The sequence below is a fragment of the Giraffa tippelskirchi genome, chromosome 11, assembly GCF_054371585.1.
Source record: "Giraffa tippelskirchi isolate mGirTip1 chromosome 11, T2T-mGirTip1v1.2.pri, whole genome shotgun sequence".
Classification (NCBI taxonomy): Eukaryota; Metazoa; Chordata; class Mammalia; order Artiodactyla; family Giraffidae; genus Giraffa; species Giraffa tippelskirchi.
Window position 1 is genome coordinate 115,463,486 of NC_137285.1, and position 21,515 is coordinate 115,485,000.

At 45.8% G+C, this 21,515-nt stretch overlaps 1 protein-coding gene across 12 annotated transcripts in view; it reads left to right on the forward strand.

The window, feature by feature from the left end:
- GALNT18 (polypeptide N-acetylgalactosaminyltransferase 18) overlaps window positions 1-21,515 on the forward strand; it is a 468,216-nt gene that overhangs the window by 104,821 nt on the left and 341,880 nt on the right. For 2 of the 12 annotated variants that reach the window (XM_081545255.1, XM_081545261.1), the window contains exons 1-3: window positions 9,094-9,283; window positions 9,918-10,004; window positions 13,562-13,659. Coding sequence is in view for 1 of the 12 variants with exons in the window: in XM_081545250.1 (XP_081401376.1) it covers window positions 19,183-19,417 (235 nt within the window). In the remaining 11 variants the exon portion in view is untranslated. Of the gene's footprint in view, window positions 1-4,895; window positions 4,979-6,454; window positions 6,913-9,093; window positions 9,395-9,917; window positions 10,005-11,704; window positions 11,773-13,561; window positions 13,660-18,191; window positions 19,418-21,515 lie in introns of those variants that run through there. The other 10 variants (XM_081545253.1, XM_081545263.1, XM_081545251.1 and 7 more) reach the window with 9 other exon arrangements.

A 21,515-nucleotide genomic window follows, 5' to 3' on the forward strand; every position in this document is an offset into this window, starting at 1 on the left:
GATGGCTCAGCTCTGTTTTGTTGCCAAGGTGGATGAATAGACCTTGGCTGACTTCTGGGTCCAAGGGCCCATTCTCTCTATGATCCACTGAGGACAGGTCAGCGCCTGCCTCATTTGTCTTCAAATCAGGCCACCCACCCCATACCACATGGAGCCAGCAAAAGTCAGATACCAGTCTCATAACTGTAAGGAGAGAGATTGCCTTCGACCTTTCTCTTCACTCCTGCTCTCATGCTCTACTGTCTGCTCCATTTTGATTTCTACCAGCTCCCCAAATTTTTAACTTTGTCTTCTATTTCTAACCCCATTGAGTCAACCCTTTAACTTAACAACCAGATTTATTGGGTTCAACTCTCGGCTCTCCCTGGGTCATGAATTATACTCATCCTCTGACTTTTCCCACTCCTGGACACTTTGATTAAAGCCCAATCCAATTTTTACTGAATCTGTCTTCTAGAGACATTATTCCTTACTTTAGGAACCACTCTGCCAGGCTCATCCTTAGTCCCCTACAAGGGGGTAATTGACATCCAGGCCACTGTGTGTATCCCTAGGACTCACTTAGATCTCTCCTCCAAATAAGTGCCTAGATCTGTCACTTGTATGTCCACCTTCTCATTTCCCTGCTAGCCCTGGGCTTCACATCCAGAACCTGCTTTGGGTCCCTTCCTTGTCTTAGTTTGGCAACCTTGTTGAGTTCTTGGTCTACCCACCACAATTCTTTGTAAACTCTGGGCCCTGCTCTGGCATCCCTGGTACCATTAGGCTTAGATGATGAGACCCTTAGAAGAGACCCTCCCTCCAGTTTCCTACAGCCTTTTCTGATGCTGTGAAATCCCAGCTCCTTCATTCCCAGGCCTTGGCCTAACCACCAAAGGGGCAATGTCTAAAAATGACTAGTGCTTCTCCTGTGGCACCTTTTACTGAACATTTTGGATCTCTTGCATATCTGGAATTTGAAATTAGCCAGATTGCTAAGATTTCAAAAAGTTTAAAGATCAAGTGTAGAACCTCTAAAATTGTGGTTCTGTAGCTACCTGCATCAGAGTTACCTTATTAACAATATGGATTCTAAGCCATCATCCCAGACCTACTGAATTGAAGGAGATTATTAGATTAGACACAACAAAATCTTTAAATTACTGATTGAATTTAATCTCTCAGATTCCAGTTGGTATCCCATTTAAGCTATTTTTAGCAGTCAAAGAACCCATCTGGTCTAGCTGACTTTGAAAGAGGGAGGTTCCATAAGGCATCAGACTATGAAAGAAACAGTGATGCTACATGTATCCACTATTTTCACAAAAACCATCAGTATATTTACTGGGAAACTTCTTTGCATAGAACTCTTTCCAGGCACAGTAGGAGTACTAGCTGACTTAAACACTCAGACAAGCAGTGACTCTAAAGTGAGGACACATATTTTCACTTGTGTCTCAGGGAAGTAGAGACAGTTGGGTACAGCTTGGAATAAGTCTCACCTTGTCAGAGTGCAGCTGTCAACTTTGGCAGATAAGTCTGTTCTGATGGCTGTGGTAAGTGAACGTACGTGTGGTGAAGAACAAGTGGGTCACCGTTTTGAGATTCCAAAATTGGCATACAATTTTATGTAAAAGGAAATCTCTGTGGGGCGGGGGGTACCCATCAAATTAAGAGAAGTTTATGGAAATTAAGTAAAGTTGAAATAGGTAAAGAGGGGAGGGAAGACAGCTAGAGTGTTGGAAGAATCTGTGTAGAATCATAGATTTCTGATTGCAAGGGTCCTCAGAAATGAAATTTTCAATTTTGTTTTTAGTCTTTGGACCCATTTGTCAAACAAAATCTTATGTAGAATTTATGTGTGTGTGTGTGTGTGTGTGTGTGTGTGTATTAGTCAGCATAGGCTAGGTTATGTGCAGTGAAAATCAGCCTCCTAAATTTATCAGTTGTTACGAAAAGGCTTTTCTTGTTCATGCTGTATGTCTGACGTAGGTGGGCTTGGGCTCAGGTCATAATTCCACTCCAGGACACCAGTGGATGAAGCAGCCACCATCCCAGTGTTGCTGGTTGCCATGGCAGAAGAAAAGAAACAACTTTGAAGAGTATTGCATTGGTAATTAAATGCTCTGATATGACATTGACTCACAAAACTTTTTAGGTCACATGGATCAAAACCAGCCGTGTGATCCTACTCAGCCACAAAGAGGCCCAGAAGTGAGATACTACCATATGCCCAGAAGGCATTTCCTAGTAAAATTTTTTGGTGGAAACCACCACTGATTATCAAAGTGAGTAAGTGAGTGTGAGTATGTATGTGTGTGTGTGTGTGTGTGTGTGTGTGTGTGTGAGCTCTCCCTCATCTCCAGTGTTATCTCTAGTTACCTCCAAAGAACGCCTAGATTCCATGAAAAGTCATTTGAAAACTATTTGAGTCAGATCCCTTATTTTATAAATGAGGAAATTGAGGTTAAGTTGCTTAATTAAGGTCAAGTAACATCAAAACCTGATCCAGAGTGGAGATCTCTTGGCTCTCAGTTGAAGACTATGCCTATTTAAGATCTGAAGATAGGGGGTGTGTGTGTGTGTGTGTGTGTATGTGTGTGTGTGTGTGTGTATGTGTCTGAGAGAGAGAGTGGTGACTCAAGAGTTAAATGTAGATAAAGACTCATTCTGAAAGGAAATGTGAACTTAAGGAAATTTTCTGTGAAGGCTTGCCATGCATTCCAAATAACAAATACATGCAGTAAAGACATTATATTTGCTCTGATTACCCAGGAGATGCTGGGCAATATAAAGAGTTTCTGAAGAGAACAGCAACTGATGATGAAACGTGGTGTTTCTTACGTTGTGAGGAAACCAAGCAGAAATCATCAACTTTGCTGAGACCTTGGAGAAATACTCATGTCAAGATCACAAGTGAAGAGGGCATTAATTGATTTCACTCAAGTCAAGGGTATTGTATAGGGACCATTTATCCCACAGGATTAAGCAGCTCCTTTGGGTTCAACAAACATCAGCCATCACCCACTCTGTTCCCAGCAGAGTGTTAAGTGTCAGGAATCCAAAGACGAAGAGCACACATGCAGAATAAGAAATGGTGAGACCTGCACTTAGATGCAGAGAAGCAGCGGAAGACACAGGACTTTCAGGCTGTTAATACACATGTGTATTGGCTGTGGGGTGAGGGAGGGTAAAGGAAAGGAGCAACTAGAATGACTTCAAGTTTCTCTTGACCTAGGGCTTCTCATTGGGCATTTGGGGCAGGACAATTCATTGGGCAGATCTGTCTCATCTGCAGATGGCTATGTAACATTTCAGGACTCCAGTGCTTCATTCCTAGTCATTTATTGTGACTAGTCCCCAAACACACACACACCCCATTTCCATATGTCCGTAGAAGGGCAGTGTCCCCTCCTTCCTGCTCCCCTCCTTTTTCAGAACCACCAACTTTCCTCTCATGTTCCACACTGCAGCCTGAACAATCTTTCTTATCTCTCTGAAAATACAAAGATTATCCTATCCTCTCCCCACCTGACTCCCTCACTGCCTCCTAATTTCCTCTGGGAAAGTGAGGTGTAACATGAGGTTGCCCACATCTGGGCCCTTCCTGTCTTTCTGCCCTCATTTCTCTCCACTTTTTCCTTTGCCCTCCATTTCCCACACACGGTGCTCCAAATGCATGAGCCGCCTGGCAGCTCTCTTGGTGTCTGATGCCATTTCCCATCGCTGTGCTTTTGCTTATGCTATTCTCTTTGTCTGGATGGTTTCCTGTGTCCTCCTGGTGAAATTCTACTACCACTGGTCTGATCACTCTTTCCTTGCGATCATAAGCCAGTACCTGACTTTGTCCTGATAATCCTGCTTGCAATGACTTGCTTACATGGAGGAAACTGTAGAGTGCAATGCTAATAGCTCAGATTCTAGACTGATTATATGAATTTGTCCTGCTTCACTGTTTAGCAGTAGCAAATTACTTGGACTCTTTGAATCTCAATTTCTGCTTCTGTAAAATGAGAATAATAATAATAGTGTTTCCTGCATAGATTTATTATGAGGATTAAGATAATGCAAGTCAAATACTAGCTAACCAAAGATGTTAGCTACCACCATCATGGGTATTGAATATTATTTATGTATTTCCCCTCCAGGCTTTGAACTCCTTGGGGGAAAGTCTTTTGTTTTATGCAACTTTGTTTTCTTCGTTCTTAGTGCCAGGCAAACAGGATATCCTCCATATATTTTTGAAGGGATGAACGGATCAGGAAAATGTTACATTGTGCTCAATGATTAGTTTAAACAGGCAGGAGAATGTCACATATGTTTTAGGACTTCCAACTAACGTGTTTTTTAAAAAAAATTTCCCTTGAAGGGTTTGCTTCACTTTGTTGGAAACCTCATTGAAGTGAACCTGCTGGTTTCTCAATGTTGCCAGAGCGGAGGTCCTCACATCTTTTATCCATTAGAGTGGGAACTGAAGAACCATGGGTTTGCCATCATCCCCAGCATGTTCCCATCCAGGCTTTGCCACGTTCTAGTTACAGGACCTTCTACTGTTTACCTAAGCTGTGTGAGCATCAGTCCCCCTTAGCTAGAGAGTAGTGGTAAATCACTCATCAATTGATCAATGTCACTGGATTGTTTCTACTAGAACTGATGTGTTCTAATCTATAGCAAACCATATCTGTAGCAGTTAGTAGGTGCTCATTAAGTGTTAGTTATTTCTACTTGCATTGCTGGGCTTCCCTTGTAGCTCAGTTGGTAAAGAATCTGCCTGCAATGCAGGAGACCCAGGTTCAATTTCTGGGTTGGGACGATCCCCTGGAGAAGGAAATGGCAATGCACTCCAGTATTCTTGTCTGGAGAATCCCATGGACAGAGAAATCTGGAAGGCTACAGTCCACGGGGTTCTAAAAGTTGGACACAACTTAGCGACTAAACCACCACCACCACTTGCATTGCTGGGGAATTATTTCTTTATTAGTTCGCGAGTAACCTGGAGGTAGGGATACGTTCAGGGGACTCATAATATGTAATTGTAAAAGTCCCCCCTCTCCCCTGCCCCATCCCCATCTCTCTCTCTCTCCCCATCTTTTGTTCTCTCTGTTCAGCTAGCTTCTCTTTCTTTATCTGCTTTCACATGGCCCATCCTGGTTCTCCGAAAATGGTGGCCTTACTTCCCGACTGCACTCCACTACCCTTCTTTATTCCTCACTGCTAACTGATTCAATCTTTTTTGTCTCAGTCACAGATTCTTGGGAGAGAGAATCTGATTGGGCTGACCTCTGGCAAAGAGGTGCCCATCCCTTGTTCAATCAGCTTTGCCAGAAGCAGGAATAAGGGTCTTGGGAGAAGCAGGGTGCCAGGACACACCTGGCAGGGCTGAGGGTTTCTCTAAGAAGAGAGTGTGGGTGCTTCTGGTACACTATCTTGTCCTCTCAGGTTTTGTATCTTTTCAGTGTTCAGTGGGTGGCTCAGTGGTAAAGAATCCACCTGCAGGAGACACAAGAGACGTGGGTTTGATCCTTGGGTTGGGAAGATCCCCTGCAGTAGGAAATGGCACCCCACTCCAATATTCTTGCCTGGAGAATTCCATGGGCAGAGGAGCCTGGTGGGCCTCAGGCCATGGAGCTGCAAAAGAGTTGGACATGACTAAATACAGCACAGTGTTTAGTGGAAGAGAGAGGAACAAGGTGGGAAAGATGGAATTTTGTGGCAGAGCAAAAGTGGCCAGAATGCCAACTATTTTTATTTTCTTCCTCTGGCTATGGCACATGCTGCCTTCCTTATTTGTGTTGTTATTATTTTTGTTTTCAATTCTTTCTGTGGGGCCACCAGAAACTCCAGTTTTGATGGAATCCAGAAAGTCCTGTTGCCTGCCTCTCAATTCTAGTATTCTTTGGGAGGGAATCATTAGCCTAAACCCTAGGCTGGAGATTAATCAAATAATTTAGAGAATGATGTCAGCAACACCTAAGATAACAGAGAATCTCCTTCCCTTCATATGACTCTCAGTGAGAGTTCTCTCACCTGTCTTCCCGCATTATTGACCATATAAATTATACTTTCATATGTCCAATGGCCCTGAATATATAGTCATGACCTGTGATCCTAAGACACAATCAGGTTAGGAAGCTGTGGGGGGCGGGGGGTGAGGTCTCCAACTAGGAGCCTGGGAGGCCAAGAGCCAAGGAGCTGGAGTGCCAGGGCTGGTAACATCCAGCAGGAAGGGAGCTTGTGGTGGGCTACAAGACCTTTCGACAGGAAGGGCTCAGACAGGGGCTGGTAGTGGTCCTCTGAACAGGATGCGAAGCCTCAATGTAAAAACTCAGTCCTAAGGGTAAGCATTGTGTGCTGCTTCTTGCTTGTTTTGTCAGATGCCCCTGATTATAGAAGATTCATAGTTTCTTTTATTTCTTTTCCCTTTTCTTTTCCCCTCCACCACTCCCCATCCCCGAAATTCAACCCACCGGCACAGAGAGTGAAAATCCTCAAGTCTAGAGTTGATTGGATTAGGACTGGCTGTCCCTATTAGCTGCCAGTCTGCTCTTCAGGGAGGCTTGGAAAGTTCCAGCAAAAGCCCTGCCTTTGAACCAGAACCCCTCTGCCACCGTCTGCACACACAAGCTTTGTAGTGAAGACAGAAATCTTTGCTCTCTGTAAACAACAGAGCAGCACTCTTATTGGGCCCTTCCCTCTGCTGAGAATCCCAAGTAGCGCTTCATCATCCCTGAGTGCACTGCGATGCTTTAATGTCTGGCAGAGCATGAATTGTAAACACGTCATTAGAACTTAAAGGCTGCCCCGAAATGGTGGCTGGAGGAGAAGGCCCTGAAGATAAGAGGAGTCTGGCTGAAAATGAGCTGCTGAATAATTTATCACGAATTGAAAAGTCAATATCTTAAGTGAGGCGTGGCAAAGCTCGGAAACTGAGAGGTAAACACTGCAAAGATGTGATTTTCGAGAGAATGTTATGAAAAGGAAAGGTCCTCTGGCAGGAGTGGGAGGCAGAGTGACCCTGACTAAGGGCGGACTGACTCTGATCAGGGCTGGGGTGGGGATGGGGCACAAAGGGAGAGGTAGAGCAGAGGTTGCCTTCAAGGCCACTGCATATCACTGCATATCAACTGACAGAGAGATGCGGGCGAAAAGGAGCTTGGGAATGACAGCAAAACAAATGATTCGAAGTGGGAGATTCAAGAAGACTTGAGCAGTGGGCACAGGAAAGCTTCTTGGGGGAGGGTTGACCCAGCTCTGAAAGGGAGGACTTGATGAAGTGAAAGGATGTGAAGGGAATTTCATCAGACAAGCTGTTACGGTGCAGCAGAGAAAAGCTGAACAGGCTGGTTGGAGAATGCATGTGAAAGAATGGAAATTTGCTCAGGTTTGAAATGGGAGCCTTTGCAGATTCTTAGATGGCATTCTGACATTCATGTATTCATTCAGTAAATATTTAGCAATAATTGAGTAGCTCTGTTCCAGATTCCCTGCTTAGTACCGTGCACCCCATGGCAAGCGCAAGATAAGCATGGTTCCTTACCTCAGGGGACTTATATTTTGGTGAGGAAAACAGATAATTGAAAAAAACAGTGATCACATTTATTAAGCTAAGTGCTCTATCTATTACCATCTCAATCCTCACTGTGAAATGAGGTAGGTGATGTAATTATTTCCATTTAATAGATAAAGAAGGACTTCCAGGTGGCACTAGTGGTAAAGAACCTGCCTGGCAACGCAGGAGACATAAGAGATGTGGATTTGATCCCTGGGTTGGGAAGATCCCCTGGAGAAGGCAATAGCTACCCACTCCAGTATCCTTGCCTGGAGAATCCCATGGACAGTGGAGCCTGGCAGGCTACGGTCCATGGGGTCACAAAGAGTCAGACACTACTGAAGTAATATAACACACACACATATAGATAAAGAAACAAGCTGAGAGAGGTTACGTAAATTGCCTAAGTCAACTCAGCTAATAAGTGGTAGAGTTTTAAATCTGGAATACTATTATGCAATTGTGATTTGGGGCTAAATGTTTCGATGGAGAAGTAAATGAGACCATGGGCCAGTGTTGGATGCATGGATTTGTTCACGGGGTCAAGGAGGCTGTAGAGGAAGGAAAGAAAGTGACAGTGTTAGTTGCTCAGTTATGTTCGACTCTGTGATCCCATAGATTGTCACCTGCCTGACTCTGTCCACGGGATTCTCCAGGCAAGAATACTGGAGTGGATAGCCATTCCCTTCTCCAGGGGATCTTCCCAATTCAGCGGTCGAATCCAAGTCTCCTACATTGTGGGCAGATTCTTTAACTTCTGAGGAACTGGGGAAGCCTTTAGAGGGAGGGGTTAAGATGAAATCTGTAAGATGAGCTGGGGGGCCTGGGCTGAGTTTAAGAGTGACCTACACAGGGCCTGGAAGTGATGAAGGAGGAAGGTAGGAGAGGCCAGATCTGACCAGGCTCTCAATGCTTATCAAAAGCCACAGGAAGGCCAGACTTCATTCCCAGAGCAACGAGAAGCAGCTAAAGGATTCTAAGATTGGAGGGACGGAGGGTGTGTGTGTGTTCACTCTGGCTGGTTTGTAGGGAATTGATTGGTGGGGCTGGAGTACCAGCTGCTGAAACAGTGAGGAAGTTGAAAAGCAGGAAATATGTGAACCAATAAATGTGTTAAACCCTTGAATACTTTATTCATGGGAGAGTTTCTTAGTTCCTTGCTTAAAGCCAAAAACAACAAAAAAGCCTTTCCGCCCTCATTTACATACAATTCTAATAATTCAGCTGTTTTCCCAATTTATAGCAGGTTAAGAGTAAACACTTAAAGAATCTGAGAGTGCTGTGGGAGGTAGGGACACAGGCAGTTGTGGAAAGTGGCAGCTTGATTGTAAGGAAGGACACACTTTAAAAATATTGATAAGCATTTAAATTACTCAGCAGGTTGGGATTATTCTATGAAAAGGCAGATAGCCCTACCTTAATGCCATTGTTAAGTCAGTACTTGGTAAACTGAGTGATTAATTTGAGTCAACAGCAGTGTGATGTTGAAAAGTAACCTTTCTTTAGAGTCAGGAAAAAAAATGGACTCCACATTCCCAGCAGCCCTTGCGACTTGTCGGTGGCTCATTCCCAAGATGGCGGCCAAGCCCTGGACTGTGTTCCCACTTTAGTCTCCATGGCCAGCTCCGAGTCTCCCCAAATGAAGGTGGCCATCCAAGTATTGGATGGAGTAGAGGGTCTGGAGCTTTGTCAAAGACGCTGGATTCTCATCAGTGAACCTGGAACATGAGCTGAGGCAAACTGACAGTGGCCATGGTAACCATGGGCCTCTGCCTTCAGAAGTTCAACATTTTCTAGACTGCTGCAGCCTTTTAGAGATTTAGAAAAAGTCGCAGCTGCTAGGGAACTTACTCGGAGAAGCACGGGGTATAAAAGATCTCTCAGCCTCTGGACTCTGGGATTTTACTGAGCGAGGGCATGGCTCCGCCCCTCAGTGGGTCCTCTTGCTAGGCCCCTGCCCACCCCATGGATGGGAGCTTTCTGTTCTGTAAGGCAGTAGACTTGGTCTTCTCCAGTCTTGGACTGATGCCCTACAGCACCCGTGTACTCAGACATGATCCTAGAGGTGATGATACATAGCCTTTCACAGTTGGCCATGTCAGATGCCAGCCGCTGGGTGCCTTGATTTGCCTGTTATCTTGCTTTGAGTGGATAGAAGTATGGTCAGGGAGCTGCGAAGATGAAAGACTTCTGAACAAGTTCTTCTAGTTCAGGCGGCTTCTTTTGTTGTCGTTACCATGATTAGATTAAAAAGGAAAAAATAGCCATTATTTGTTTAAGATCTGGGAGGGTGGAGCATGAAAAAATACTGTCTGAAGAGTGGGGAAGCCCCTCCAGCCTCAGTTCTATAAGGACTTAGATCCCCTACTGTCTCTTCCAACTATTCTAGATGCTTGGCCTCCATTGAGTTATTGGAGACCCACGGACTCCATCTGGGGGACCCTTAGGAAAAAGATCTTCAGCAAAAAATAGTGGGGTAGGTCTCAGAGGTCAGATTTGGACCTCAACTTTTACTTAATCATGACATTCTTAGAAGGAACTGTGACCTGGTATCTATGAGTCTTTTCTGTTATTTTTGTTTATTCATTTTGTTCTTTTAAATTCTACATATAAATGAAATTTTAGTATTTATCTTATGATGCTATTCATCATAGGTATTTATCTTTATCTGACATATTTCACTTAGCAAATACACTCTAGGTCCATCCATGTTGTGGCAAGTGGCAAGATTTCATTCTTCTTTATGGCTGAGTAACATTCCAGTTTTTATATATCATGTTTTCTTTATCCATTCATCTATTAGTTGACACTTAGGTTGCTTCCATATCTTGGTTATTGCAAGTAATGCTACAGTGACTAGATACCTTTTTGAATAACCGTTTATTTATGTTGTCTTTGGAAAAATACCTGAAAGTGGGGTTGCTGAATTGAATGGTAGTTCTGTCAAACTACTTGGGGATACAAGGTCCTAAGCACTCTATTCTGGAGTCTGTCAGCTCCCTCATCAAGTGCTCGGATAAGAGATTCCATGTGCGGTGGAGAATTACTAGCAAATACCTAGATGGTCTTTGGATTTGGACTCTGTCAGAAGACTGATTATATTGGTATCTGCAAATACATCCTGCTATATCAGCCTATCTGTTGGTACCTGGTAAGGCTGTTTTATCTGGAATCATCCATCTGAGTACTTTGTACTTTTGTGTACTTTTGCGCATCTGCATTTGTCTCGGAACCAAGTTTATAGAAGGCCTTTGATGACAGATTCCACGATTCTCTAAGGAGGGGCTCTGGGCCTGCTGCAAATGCAAGCTGTCCCCAGCTCTGGTCTCTGGCTCTGTCACAAGAAGCAGATTGTTGACTCTTTCCCAGCTGCTTCTTGCCACTTGCAATTTGTGCCTTCCACCGCAATCACTCTGTTCTGAACAAGCCAGTCACCTCGCTGTGGTGAGGAGGTTGTATGTCTGCTGAATATTTTATTTACCATCTGGTTGGCAGCAAAGCACAGAACATACTTATGGGGCCAGCAATGCCCCAGACCATCATATACCAAACCTGAAAAGGTCACTGGCTTCTCCTCATGCCTGGTTGGCACCAGCCATCCCTCACACAGGTCCTGTGCTACTCCTTGGTGGCTTTGGGGAGGAGGGCTCTGTGCTGTCCTTTTACCCAGGCATGACAGGAGCCTCCAGGCATTTTCTAAGAAGAGAGGCGTCTTGCCATCCCAGTTCTTCTTTCTGCCTTCTTGAAGCCACATAAATTAGCAGGGAAGAACCTTTCATGGGTTTGAGGAAATCTGTGACCATACTTCTGCTCTAAGTAAGGGCTCAATATGTATGACTTCCTTTCCCCCACTTCACCAGCCAGATTCTCTCCTTTGGAAAAGGGATTTAGTAGCTCTTTTCCTTGTTCAGAGGACAGCATCCATTTAGGGTTTGAGAGTGCTTCTGTTTTTAACAATCCTCTTTGAAGATGCAAATACTTCCAAGAGATCTCTCACTTGTGGTCTTTTTTCTTTTGTTTTTTTTATTGGGGTCTTATCAGCTAGTTATTTCTTCAGTGACTGTAGATATTCCTTAACAGATACCCAGGAGAGATGTGGTATATAGAAAGGAGTACTGGACTTGGAGTCAGAAGCCCTCTACCACTTTTACTCATTAATATTTGCCTTAAATACAGCTTCCTCATCTGGAAAATGGGCATGATAATAACTTGCCTTATGGGGTGGTTGTGAAGATTAAGACAAGGTATGTGTGAATAGTGCTCTGTGGATTGAACAGTACTGGTGTACCCTACCTGTCTTAGAAGTCTAGGCAGTCAAATAAGACACATCACTGTTCTCCAGTTTTTACTTGGTTACTTATATAAATTGTGTAAAAACTAATACTCATTCCTCTAAGTAATAGAACATTAAAAATGTATATATAGTCCTTGGGCTACAGAAGGGTTGGACTCCTCAATATATGCTATAAAATATGTATAATTATGGATTGGAAATGAAATACCATAATTTGTTGTCTAAATAAAAGTGTTAAGTAACACTAAAACTAACATTTGTTGAATACTTGCCAGAGGTTCAGTACCAAGTTTTACAAATATTATTTCATTTAATCTTCACAACAACAACTTGCCCCAATTCACAAAACTAGACAGATCTAGAATTCAATCCCAAGTCTGCCTGGTTACATATGTGTAACCATCATGCTCTATCGCTTCACTAATCAATGTATCTTCTACTGAGCATCCTGTTAAAGGACAGGAAGCCAAAATCCTTTACTGTATCTCCAGCAGCAGGCAACATAATGTTATTTATGCAAAGCACACAAAACTAAGAAATGGTTCTGAGTGAGCAAAAGAAAGAGATGGTGGTTGATAACATTCCTGTTTTTCCTACATGATGAAAGTGATCATGTACTTTAATGATTCCTTTCATTTTTGTTCAATAAGAAATACCCACAATAAGTCATTCAAGAATTGTGTGTGTGTGTGTGTGTGTGTGTATGCATGGGCTTGTTTTTGTGTTTGTTCCATTCAACAGAAATCTTCTTCCTGTGGTACTGCTCTCTTCTCAATGGCCATAAACCATAGGTATGTCCATTTTCCTGATGATGAAGAATCATCATCATGAATGTCAAAGGCTGAATTATGTTTGATATGCTGTGCTCAGAGCCTACCAATGTGTGGGGCTGGGCTGAGGTTTAGTTACTATTCCTCTTTGACAGATTGGGCAACAGGCTTAGAGTACCTCCAACACTAGCTCAGTTCACAAAGGATGGCAACAAGTGTGAAGCACATTGTTTTAAGCACAAAAACAAGAGTCAAATTTTAAATTAAGAAAATAATAATTTGAATTTCAGAAGTGTAACATTAAGAAGTAGTCATTATAAAAATTCAGATATTACAGAAGTACCTGGTAAGAAGTTCAGCACTTGACCGCTACCCTGATTCTTTTTCCGAAGAAAGCCTGCAGTTAAAAGTTTCATGTGTATTGTTTCTCAGGCCTTATTGTATACATGACTCATCTGAGGATTTTGATAAAAATGCAGATTCTGATTCAATAGATGTGGGGTGGGCCTGATACTCTTCATTTTAAATAAGCACCGGAATGTTCCATGGACTACACTTCAAGTACAAGGTCATAGGGCATGTGCATTTTAAATTTCATCATTACTGCCAAACGGCATTCCAAAGTGACTGTACCAGTCACACTTTCACCAGCAGGATATTGAGTACCTATTTCTTTTATACTCTCTCCAATACTTGAAAATCATCTCCTTAAATTTCTCAATCTGATACATGAGATATGGTATTTATATTTTAAAATGTAACTTCCTGATTTTTAACAAGTTTAAGCATCATTTCTTATTTATATTAGATATCTACACTTTTTTAGTTAATTCCTTGTTCATCTTTTTGGCCCATGTTTCCATTTGGATATTCTTGCCTCTCTCTTTTGTTGGTTTATATGAATTCTTTATATATACTCTTGATATCAATCCTTGGTCTACTAACTATCTTGCAAATACTTTCCTCTAGGTCTAAGGAACAAATTCCCACCCACCAGAGCTGTCCAGTGATTGAATGAAAGCAGAGCTGTTCCGAAGTTGCATAATCACTTATTTGGGAGGAATCTGGTGAGTCTACCTGTGCCTTTTTCTTTCATATTAATATAGTATATCAGTTTGGAGCTCATCAGGCTGTATGATAGCTGTTTATTTATTGGCCTCCTCCACTGAACAATGATCTTCTTGAGGGCAAGGGTGTACGTCTGTAAGTCATCTCTGTGTTAGCAGCAGCCAGCACTGGGTCTAGCATGGAACAGAAACTCAAAAATACTCTAGGTGAATAAGTAGACACAGAGAGTTATATGGCTCTACTTGCAGGATTTCAGTTGGGATCTGCTACTCTGTGATTCCTCTAGGAGTTTCTTTGGGACCTTCAATAAGGTGAAAGAGGAGAAGCCAAGAGTCGGTTTCTAGGACTTTTTGCTCCTAGATAGAGGAAAGTCCCCTCTGGGTGGCTTGTCCCTGTTTTGGTTGAACTTTCAAATACTTTGGTGCCCAGAGATGATAAAAATAACAATAGCCAATACTTATATAGTGACTTTGGGCTTCCCTGGTGGCTCAGACGGTAATGAATCCGCCTGCAATGTGGGAGATCTAGGTTTGATTTCGGGGTTGGGACGATCTCCTGGAGAAGGGCATGGCAACCCATTCCAGTATTCTTGCCTGGAGAATCCCCATGGACAGAGGTGCCTGGCAGGCAACAGTCTACGGGTTGCAAAGAGTTGGACACGACTGAGTGACTAAGCACATATAGTGCCTTCAGTGTGCTTTATATGAGTTCATCTAATGCTCACAACATCCCTATTGCTGCTGCTGCTGCTAAGTCGCTTCAGTCGTGTCCGACTCTGTGCGACCCCATAGATGGCAGCCCACCAGGCTCTGCCGTCCCTGGGATTCTCCAGACAAGAATACTGGAGTGGGTTGCCATTTCCTTCTCCAGTGCATGAAAGAGAAAAGTGAAAGTGAAGTCGCTCAGTCGTGTCCGACTCTTAGCGACCCCATGGACTGTAGCCTACCAGGCTCCCCGTCCATGGGATTTCCCAGGCAAGAGTACTGGAGTGGGGTGCCATTGCCTTCTCCGCAACATCCCTATTAGGAGGTACTTATTATTATTATTGTCGCCATTTTACCGATAAAAAACCAAGGCACAGAGAGTTTAGGTAATTTGCCCAAGATCATGCTAGTAAGTGCCAGGCCTGGAATATGAATCCAGCTCTCTGGATTCCTTAGTCTATGCTCAAGAGACAACATGTGAAAAATACTAGACTGGACACAATGTAAGCACTGAACAAACATTTCTCTCTTTGTTCACCATCCCTCCTCCAGAAGCGTGCCTTTTCTGTCAATAACATCTCAGTCCTGTGGTTTGGGAGAATCCAGTCTTGGACCTGTTGTTTCTCCACAGTCTTTGTGTCTGAACCTTGCATCCTTCCCTGCTGGAAGCCCTAGTAATCCCTATTCTCCTAGGGACCTGGAAAACCCACTTCCCACGTATCCTGCCTGGGAATTGACTTTCCACTGTCAAGGCTCATTTTCCCCCTGGAGCCCCCAAATCCCATTTGGCACCTTTGGCACCAACGTGTTGCATGGTGCTGCCATCTGGTGGGTATAGATGACCACTGACACCACTCTGATGAATGACACTTGCCATTGATGGAGATTGGTTTCCTGCTCCTCTTTAGTCCTCAGGTCAGGATACCCTTCCCAGAAGGTAATCAACTGGTAATTAAGATCCATTAATGACTGGTTTTTCCAACCCTGGTATCAAAAGCATTCTGAATGTAGGCTTAGTATTAGGGGGATGGCAGAGTGGCTCCAATACTTTGGCCACCTGATTCGAAGAGCTGACTCACTGGAAAAGACCCTGATGCTGGGAAAGACTGAAGGCAGGAGGAGAAGGGGATGACAGAGGATGAGACGGTTGGATGGCATCACATCACCGACTCAATGGACATGAGTTTGAGTAAGCTCCGGGAGTTGGTGACTGACAGGGAAGCATGGAGTCCTCAGTCCATGGGGTTGCAAAGAGTTGGACACAACGGAGTGACTGAACAACAACAAGATTGGCTGTACTTGTGGGTAAGAAGTCCTACTTGCTGTGCTGTGCTGTGCTCAGTTGCTCCATTGTGTTCAACTCTGTGACCCCATGGACTGTAGTTCACCAGACTCCTCTGTCCATGGAATTTCTAGGCAAGAATACTGGAATGGGTTGTAGTTGCCCCCTACTCAATCACATAAAGAGGGAAGGTGCCTACCCAATATAAAAGATGGGTAAAAAATCCAAAGGTTGTGCCACAAAGACCCTATCAAGGATCTCTAGCCCCTTGCATAGACTCTTCAAGATACTCTTCCCTTGTAACAGTAGGAGACCCTAGGTTCAAATAATAGGTATAAATTTACAGAAATATATTGTACTTGAGTCTCTGCTAAGCCTGCTCACACCTGTTGTCTGATTAACTTCCCAGTGATCCCTTTTTAGCAGCTTTCAAGTTTCAGAAAAGAGGCCCATTATTGAGACTATGAGACAGGTTATATACACATGTTTGTAGTAAACTGGGTGGGGTCTGGGGCAACTGGTCATTCAGACAAAACCACAGGGGCTCAATAATTACTTGTTGGATTGAATTAGGGTCAAAGAAATGAATCTCTACCCAGGCATTGTTTATAGGAGGGCTTCCATAGAGGCTAACTCTTTTCTGTCCTTGTGACTCTGAAATCTTTCTGGGTTAAATCTTTGTATTTCCTTCCAATTTGCCTGTTTAAAACCAAAGACTTAAGGATCTTTAATGGGAATTAGAGGGTCCCAGAAACCAGCCATTTATTTGAACTTCCTGTTGACCTATGTGCCCCACTGATGGTGAAGACAGACATTATGAATAGAAAGTCAGTGTGCTGGAGCTCAGCTCAGAAAGTTAAGCAACTTGCTGCCTGTAGTTCTGGTTCCTGTTAACTTCCATTAGGGGAGAGAGAACTGATACTGGTCGGTGAAGAAACTATTGCTGAATAGCAAATGGAGTTCATGGAATTCTAGTAGAGTTCACCATATGCTGGAAAGAAAGCTCACATGATCCTGAGCACCCACTATATACCCTGCACTAATGAAATTCTGCCTGGTACATTCTCTCATTTAATCATCACAACCAGTTCTCCAGCAAGTATTGTTTATATTTGATGTAAGGGGAAACTGAGCCCCTTTGGTGTTTTGAAGCTCGTCCAAACTCTTGTGACTAATAAGTGGTGGATCTGGGATGAGAGTCGTGGAGTCTGGCTGCACCTACAGTGAATATTCTTTGAACTGGTCAACCAGAGCTTGTGACCTTTCAGAGAGAAGAGCCTGATCCTCATTCTTCTTTTACTGCATTCAGTCCCTCCACATTACAAATAGATGATAGGGCCAGCTGGACCAAAATATAAAGTCACACAATCCATTCTGTTTTCTATTTGAACCTTATTTTTAAATTTGGGTTTTTTTCCCCCACTAAGAATGTGAAAAATGCGTACTGCTTCTCTCTGTCTAGCCCTGTGGTGGTTTAGGAAGATCCTGGGAAGAACTGAATTTCCTCCTGGGAGAAAGTATGGAACAGAAGGAGTAATTAAACCTTTACCATTAGCTGTATTCAAAGCCACTGTTTGTAAATTCATCCAACTAGAAGAAAGTCCTGAACCTCTGTTTGTGATCTGATTATACTTCCAGAGGAAAAGAAAGAGAGACAGGTTTTATTCCCTCATGGATGCAGATTTCTGTACCTTGATCTTTTTCCAGAAATAGTCTGTACTCTTCTTTTCTCAGATGTATGGGTTCATACATAGTGCCCTCCTCTACTCTCTATCCAACCTACTCGTATTGTTCTCTTTCCCAGTTATGGGTAGAGAGAAATCTTCCAAGATCTCTAGTTTGTGTCTGTTTTCATAGTATCTTTTGGGAGTTCTGTATGCAAAGCTTTGGTTGAAGGGCTTCCAAAGCATTGGTTAAATGGCCATCAAATGCCCCTTCATTGGTTTTGTGTCCACCCTCTTTTGCTGGGCCAGGTCCAGAAAACATCACTTGAGGGAACCTCCTTGGGTACCAGGATCACAGCTGGCTGGGGTGCTGGCACGTCAAGGGACACTCTTCAGGACAGGAAAATGCATCCCAGAAACAGAGAAGAGGATAGAAATCTGTGTTTTGAAGAGTCTTTGTTTGAAGGGATTTTATTCAGGTTCTGAGAAGAAGTGAGTGTTCAGCAGAAAGGGATAATATGAATAAACATTTGCTCTAATAACAAAATAGTGTCAGTCACTGGAGTCCAGCCATGCCCCTCTGCTGTGAGGCACAGTTCTGTCCTCCCTAACATCAATCACAAACAGTATGTACAGGGGCTTACAGCTCACAGAGAGCTTAGTCCCCCGAGGGATATTTCTGTGCAGGATCTCCACACGCATTGGGATGAGCCCGGGCCCACATGAATGACATCTGTGGTTACAAGACACAGTTTGTCCTGGAACTGCACAGACTTAAAAAATACATATAGCTAGGGGCGTTAAAACCTTTGAGGTGGTTGGCAGTGGAGATCGTACAGAACCTTCTAAGAGATTCCTAAAAGGGTTGACTCCTTTGACAGTTGTGGGGACTGGAGACCTTCAGGAAGCCTGCTGACAGGGTGAAGTCAAGGAAGAAGTGGATGCCCACGGGGCCTGACCGAGGGCGAGACAGGACAGGCGATCCGGCCCACGCTTCCCTGGCCTCCCTGAGTCCTGGCAACCAGAAAAAGGGTTGACAGCCGGCAGGTGGGATCCACGCGAGAAGCCCAGCGGTCGAGTAGTGGGGAGCTGAGCCGAGCTCCCTCAGGAAGCCTGGAGGTTTCTGCGCGAAAGCAAGTGGAATACCCCTAGAGGTGGAATCTGCCGGCCTAGGACTGGGACTGGTGGCGCTCCCTCTCCGGGAGCCTCGGCCAGCGCGGGCGCGGGTGGAGGCTCTGGAGCGTCCCTGGAGGGCGGGGGACAGAGGCGGCCAGCAGGTGGGGCCCCGGGCCGGACTCCGCCCCCCGCACCCTCCCTGTTGGTCCGCGACCGCCCAGCCCCGGCCCCTCTTCCGAGCCCGAGCGCGATTGGTGGCGGCGCTTGTCGCTCGGAGGGGGCCGGGCCGCTGGGCTCGGCGGTTCTCCCTGCCGCCGCTGCTGCTGCTGCCGCCGCCGCCGTCCTTCCAGCAGCGCGGGAGGGTCGGACCGCCAAGGCAATCGGCGCCCGGCGATGGAAAGCGGCGCGGCCGCGGATCCAGGCTGTGGCAAAGTTTCCCAGACGCTCGTACCAAGGCGCGCGGCTGCCGACCACCCGTGACTGCTCTGAGAAGGGCTCGGAGGTTTTTAATTTGGAAAAATAATCCACCTCATTTCCTTTGTCAAGCTCTCTCTCAAGGCGGCCAGCGGCGGGAGCTCCAAACTTGGGCACGGCGGCTCCACTGCCAGCGGTCCGGGCTTTGGAGACCGTTGTCGGGACTCAGGTGCTCAGGCGCCCGGCGGCCCCAGGCGTCTGAGGGGGTGTGATCGCGGGGGAGTCCCGGGTGCGCAGAGAGAAGGGGCCCTCGGGAGCTCTATATGGAGGAGGGAGCCCAGAATGGTGTGCACCAGGAAGACCAAAACTTTGGTGTCCACTTGCGTGATCCTGAGCGGCATGACCAACATCATATGTCTGCTCTACGTGGGCTGGGTCACCAACTACATCGCCAGCGTGTATGTGCGGGGGCAGGAGCCGGCGCCCGACAAGAAGCTGGAGGAAGACAAAGGGGACACCCTGAAGATTATTGAACGGCTGGACCACCTGGAGAATGTCATAAAGCAGCATATCCAAGGTACGGGCGCCCAGGGAAACTTGGGCAGCCCACGGGGCCGGGGAGTGTCCAGAGCCGTGCGCGGTGCGCCGAGGCTGGTGGGCATCTCTTGAGCGACTGCGGGGCTCTGAGGCCGCAGGCGCTTGGTGGGGCTGCGTGTATGTTCTTGCCTGAGTACCGGACCCTCAGTGTCGGCGGCCGTGCGCGCTTCTCCAGGGCACACGTGTGTGCGCGGGGCTCCACGCGCGGGTGTGTGCAGCTCGCTGGCGGTGTGTGGGCGCGCTGCGCACGTGTCCCAGTGTGCGTGTGACTACCGGTTAGTTGCTCGAGGGCTCTCGGGGTCGCACACAGGTCTGGTTCAGAGTGTGGGTACATGTGAATGTTGGTGTGTGTACAAGGGAGCGCTCAAAGGCAATCGAGCTCATTTGGCTACTGTAGGGCCTACGGGGAGAAGTGTGAGAGGCCCAAGTCGTTGCCATTTAGGACCTACAGGCTGCGGGACGAGCCAGAGCTGGGAAGACTGCGCGGCCCTAGTCCCAGCCCGGCTGTGAGCGGCCCATAGGCGATTGGGTGTGCAGAGGGATCTGTGGCTAAGCGGTCTCCACCTGCACCACAGCCCGCGGGTCCAAGACCCTCTCCAAGAGGAGGTGTGGGCGCGGTGAAGAAGCATGGGCTCCTGGAGCTCTGTCCACTGCGGTGGCGCCACCGCCCAGGACTGGGAGAACCCGACCTGGGCTGCCAGTGAAGGCCATTCCCTCCAGTAGCTCCACTCCTAGGCCCAGGGAGTGGCTGGGGCAGAGCAAACAGATCCCCGCGGGCTAGGTCTGGAGTCTTAGGCCGAGCCGGGTGATTGCGCTTCAGGCCAGGGCTGGGGTCAAGAGGAGGATGGGGGTACGGAGCGCTCTCCCCAGGCGACCCTGTCCAATGAGCTGTCAGAGGCAGCAGATAGCTCCTGCTGGGCACTACAGGTCAGAGTGTGCACACACATGCCGGTCTCTCACGTTCACATTTCTTTTTTCTTTTCTTCTACTCCCCCTGTTTTCTACCAGGCTTGTCAGCTTTTTAAGGGCAGGACAGCGCCAGCAGAGCCTAGTTCACCTGTCAACGAGGCAGACTTTGGCACGTATCTGGTTGACTGTTTCTCTCCCAGGAGCACTCTCATTTGTTTACACATGGTTGTCAGGATCCAACCTTGCATCTGCTGCCCCTGCCATGGTGGGGACAGGTGCTCTCTCTACATTTGGTTTGTTTCTCCGTGTGTGCAAAAGTTCCTTCCCAGGGGGAGGTTCAGGTGAGTGCAGGAGAGGTATACATATCCACGGTGCTTCCTGACTGACTGATGACTTTAAAACAAGTTCATGGCTCTGACGCTTCTGCTTTGCAGCTCTTTTTGGTACCTGCCACTGGGCTTGCAATTTATCTCTCTGATGTGCCTGTTGCTGTGTTTCTTACTTGTCCTTTTCCATCCCGTGGGTCCAGATTGACAATTAGTCAGCAGTAGAAGTACAGTGTTTGCCCCAGGGTGATTCATAATGTTCCCAGAGGGATGCAGGCCATACCTTACTTTGACATTCCTAGTTTGCCCACAGATTTTAAGAGATTTTCATTCACAGATTCTGTGTGTGTGTGTGGGTGTGTGTTCATGTTCCTGGAAAATGATCCTCTTGTGCTTTCCAGTCTGGTCAGGGAGGAAGTGAGCAAGATACTACATTGGGAAGCAGTGAGGAGATCTTGGGGTCACGGGCTTATTCCAGAGTGCACTCCTGTCATGTTGAATGTGGACCGTGTCATGTGATTTATAAGACTCTACATGAAAATGAGTGCAGTGTGGAAGCTGAAAGAAGGCTTTGTGCTTTTGCTCCCAGGAAACCTTATAGCTATGCCTTGTTTGAAACTTTCAAATGTATACCTGAAAAAATTGAGAGGGGAAGAAAAAAAGAGGACGCATTATCCTTAAAACACATGATGGTCCAGCTTTCTCGTGTATGTGCAATGACTGTATTATGAGTCCTGTGGATATTCAGAAAAGGCCAGATTCTCAGGTGGAAAGGTAGAAGCCACAGCTCATAGTCGGGTGGAGAAGGGCCAGTGACTTAGGAAAGACTCGCCATGAAACAGG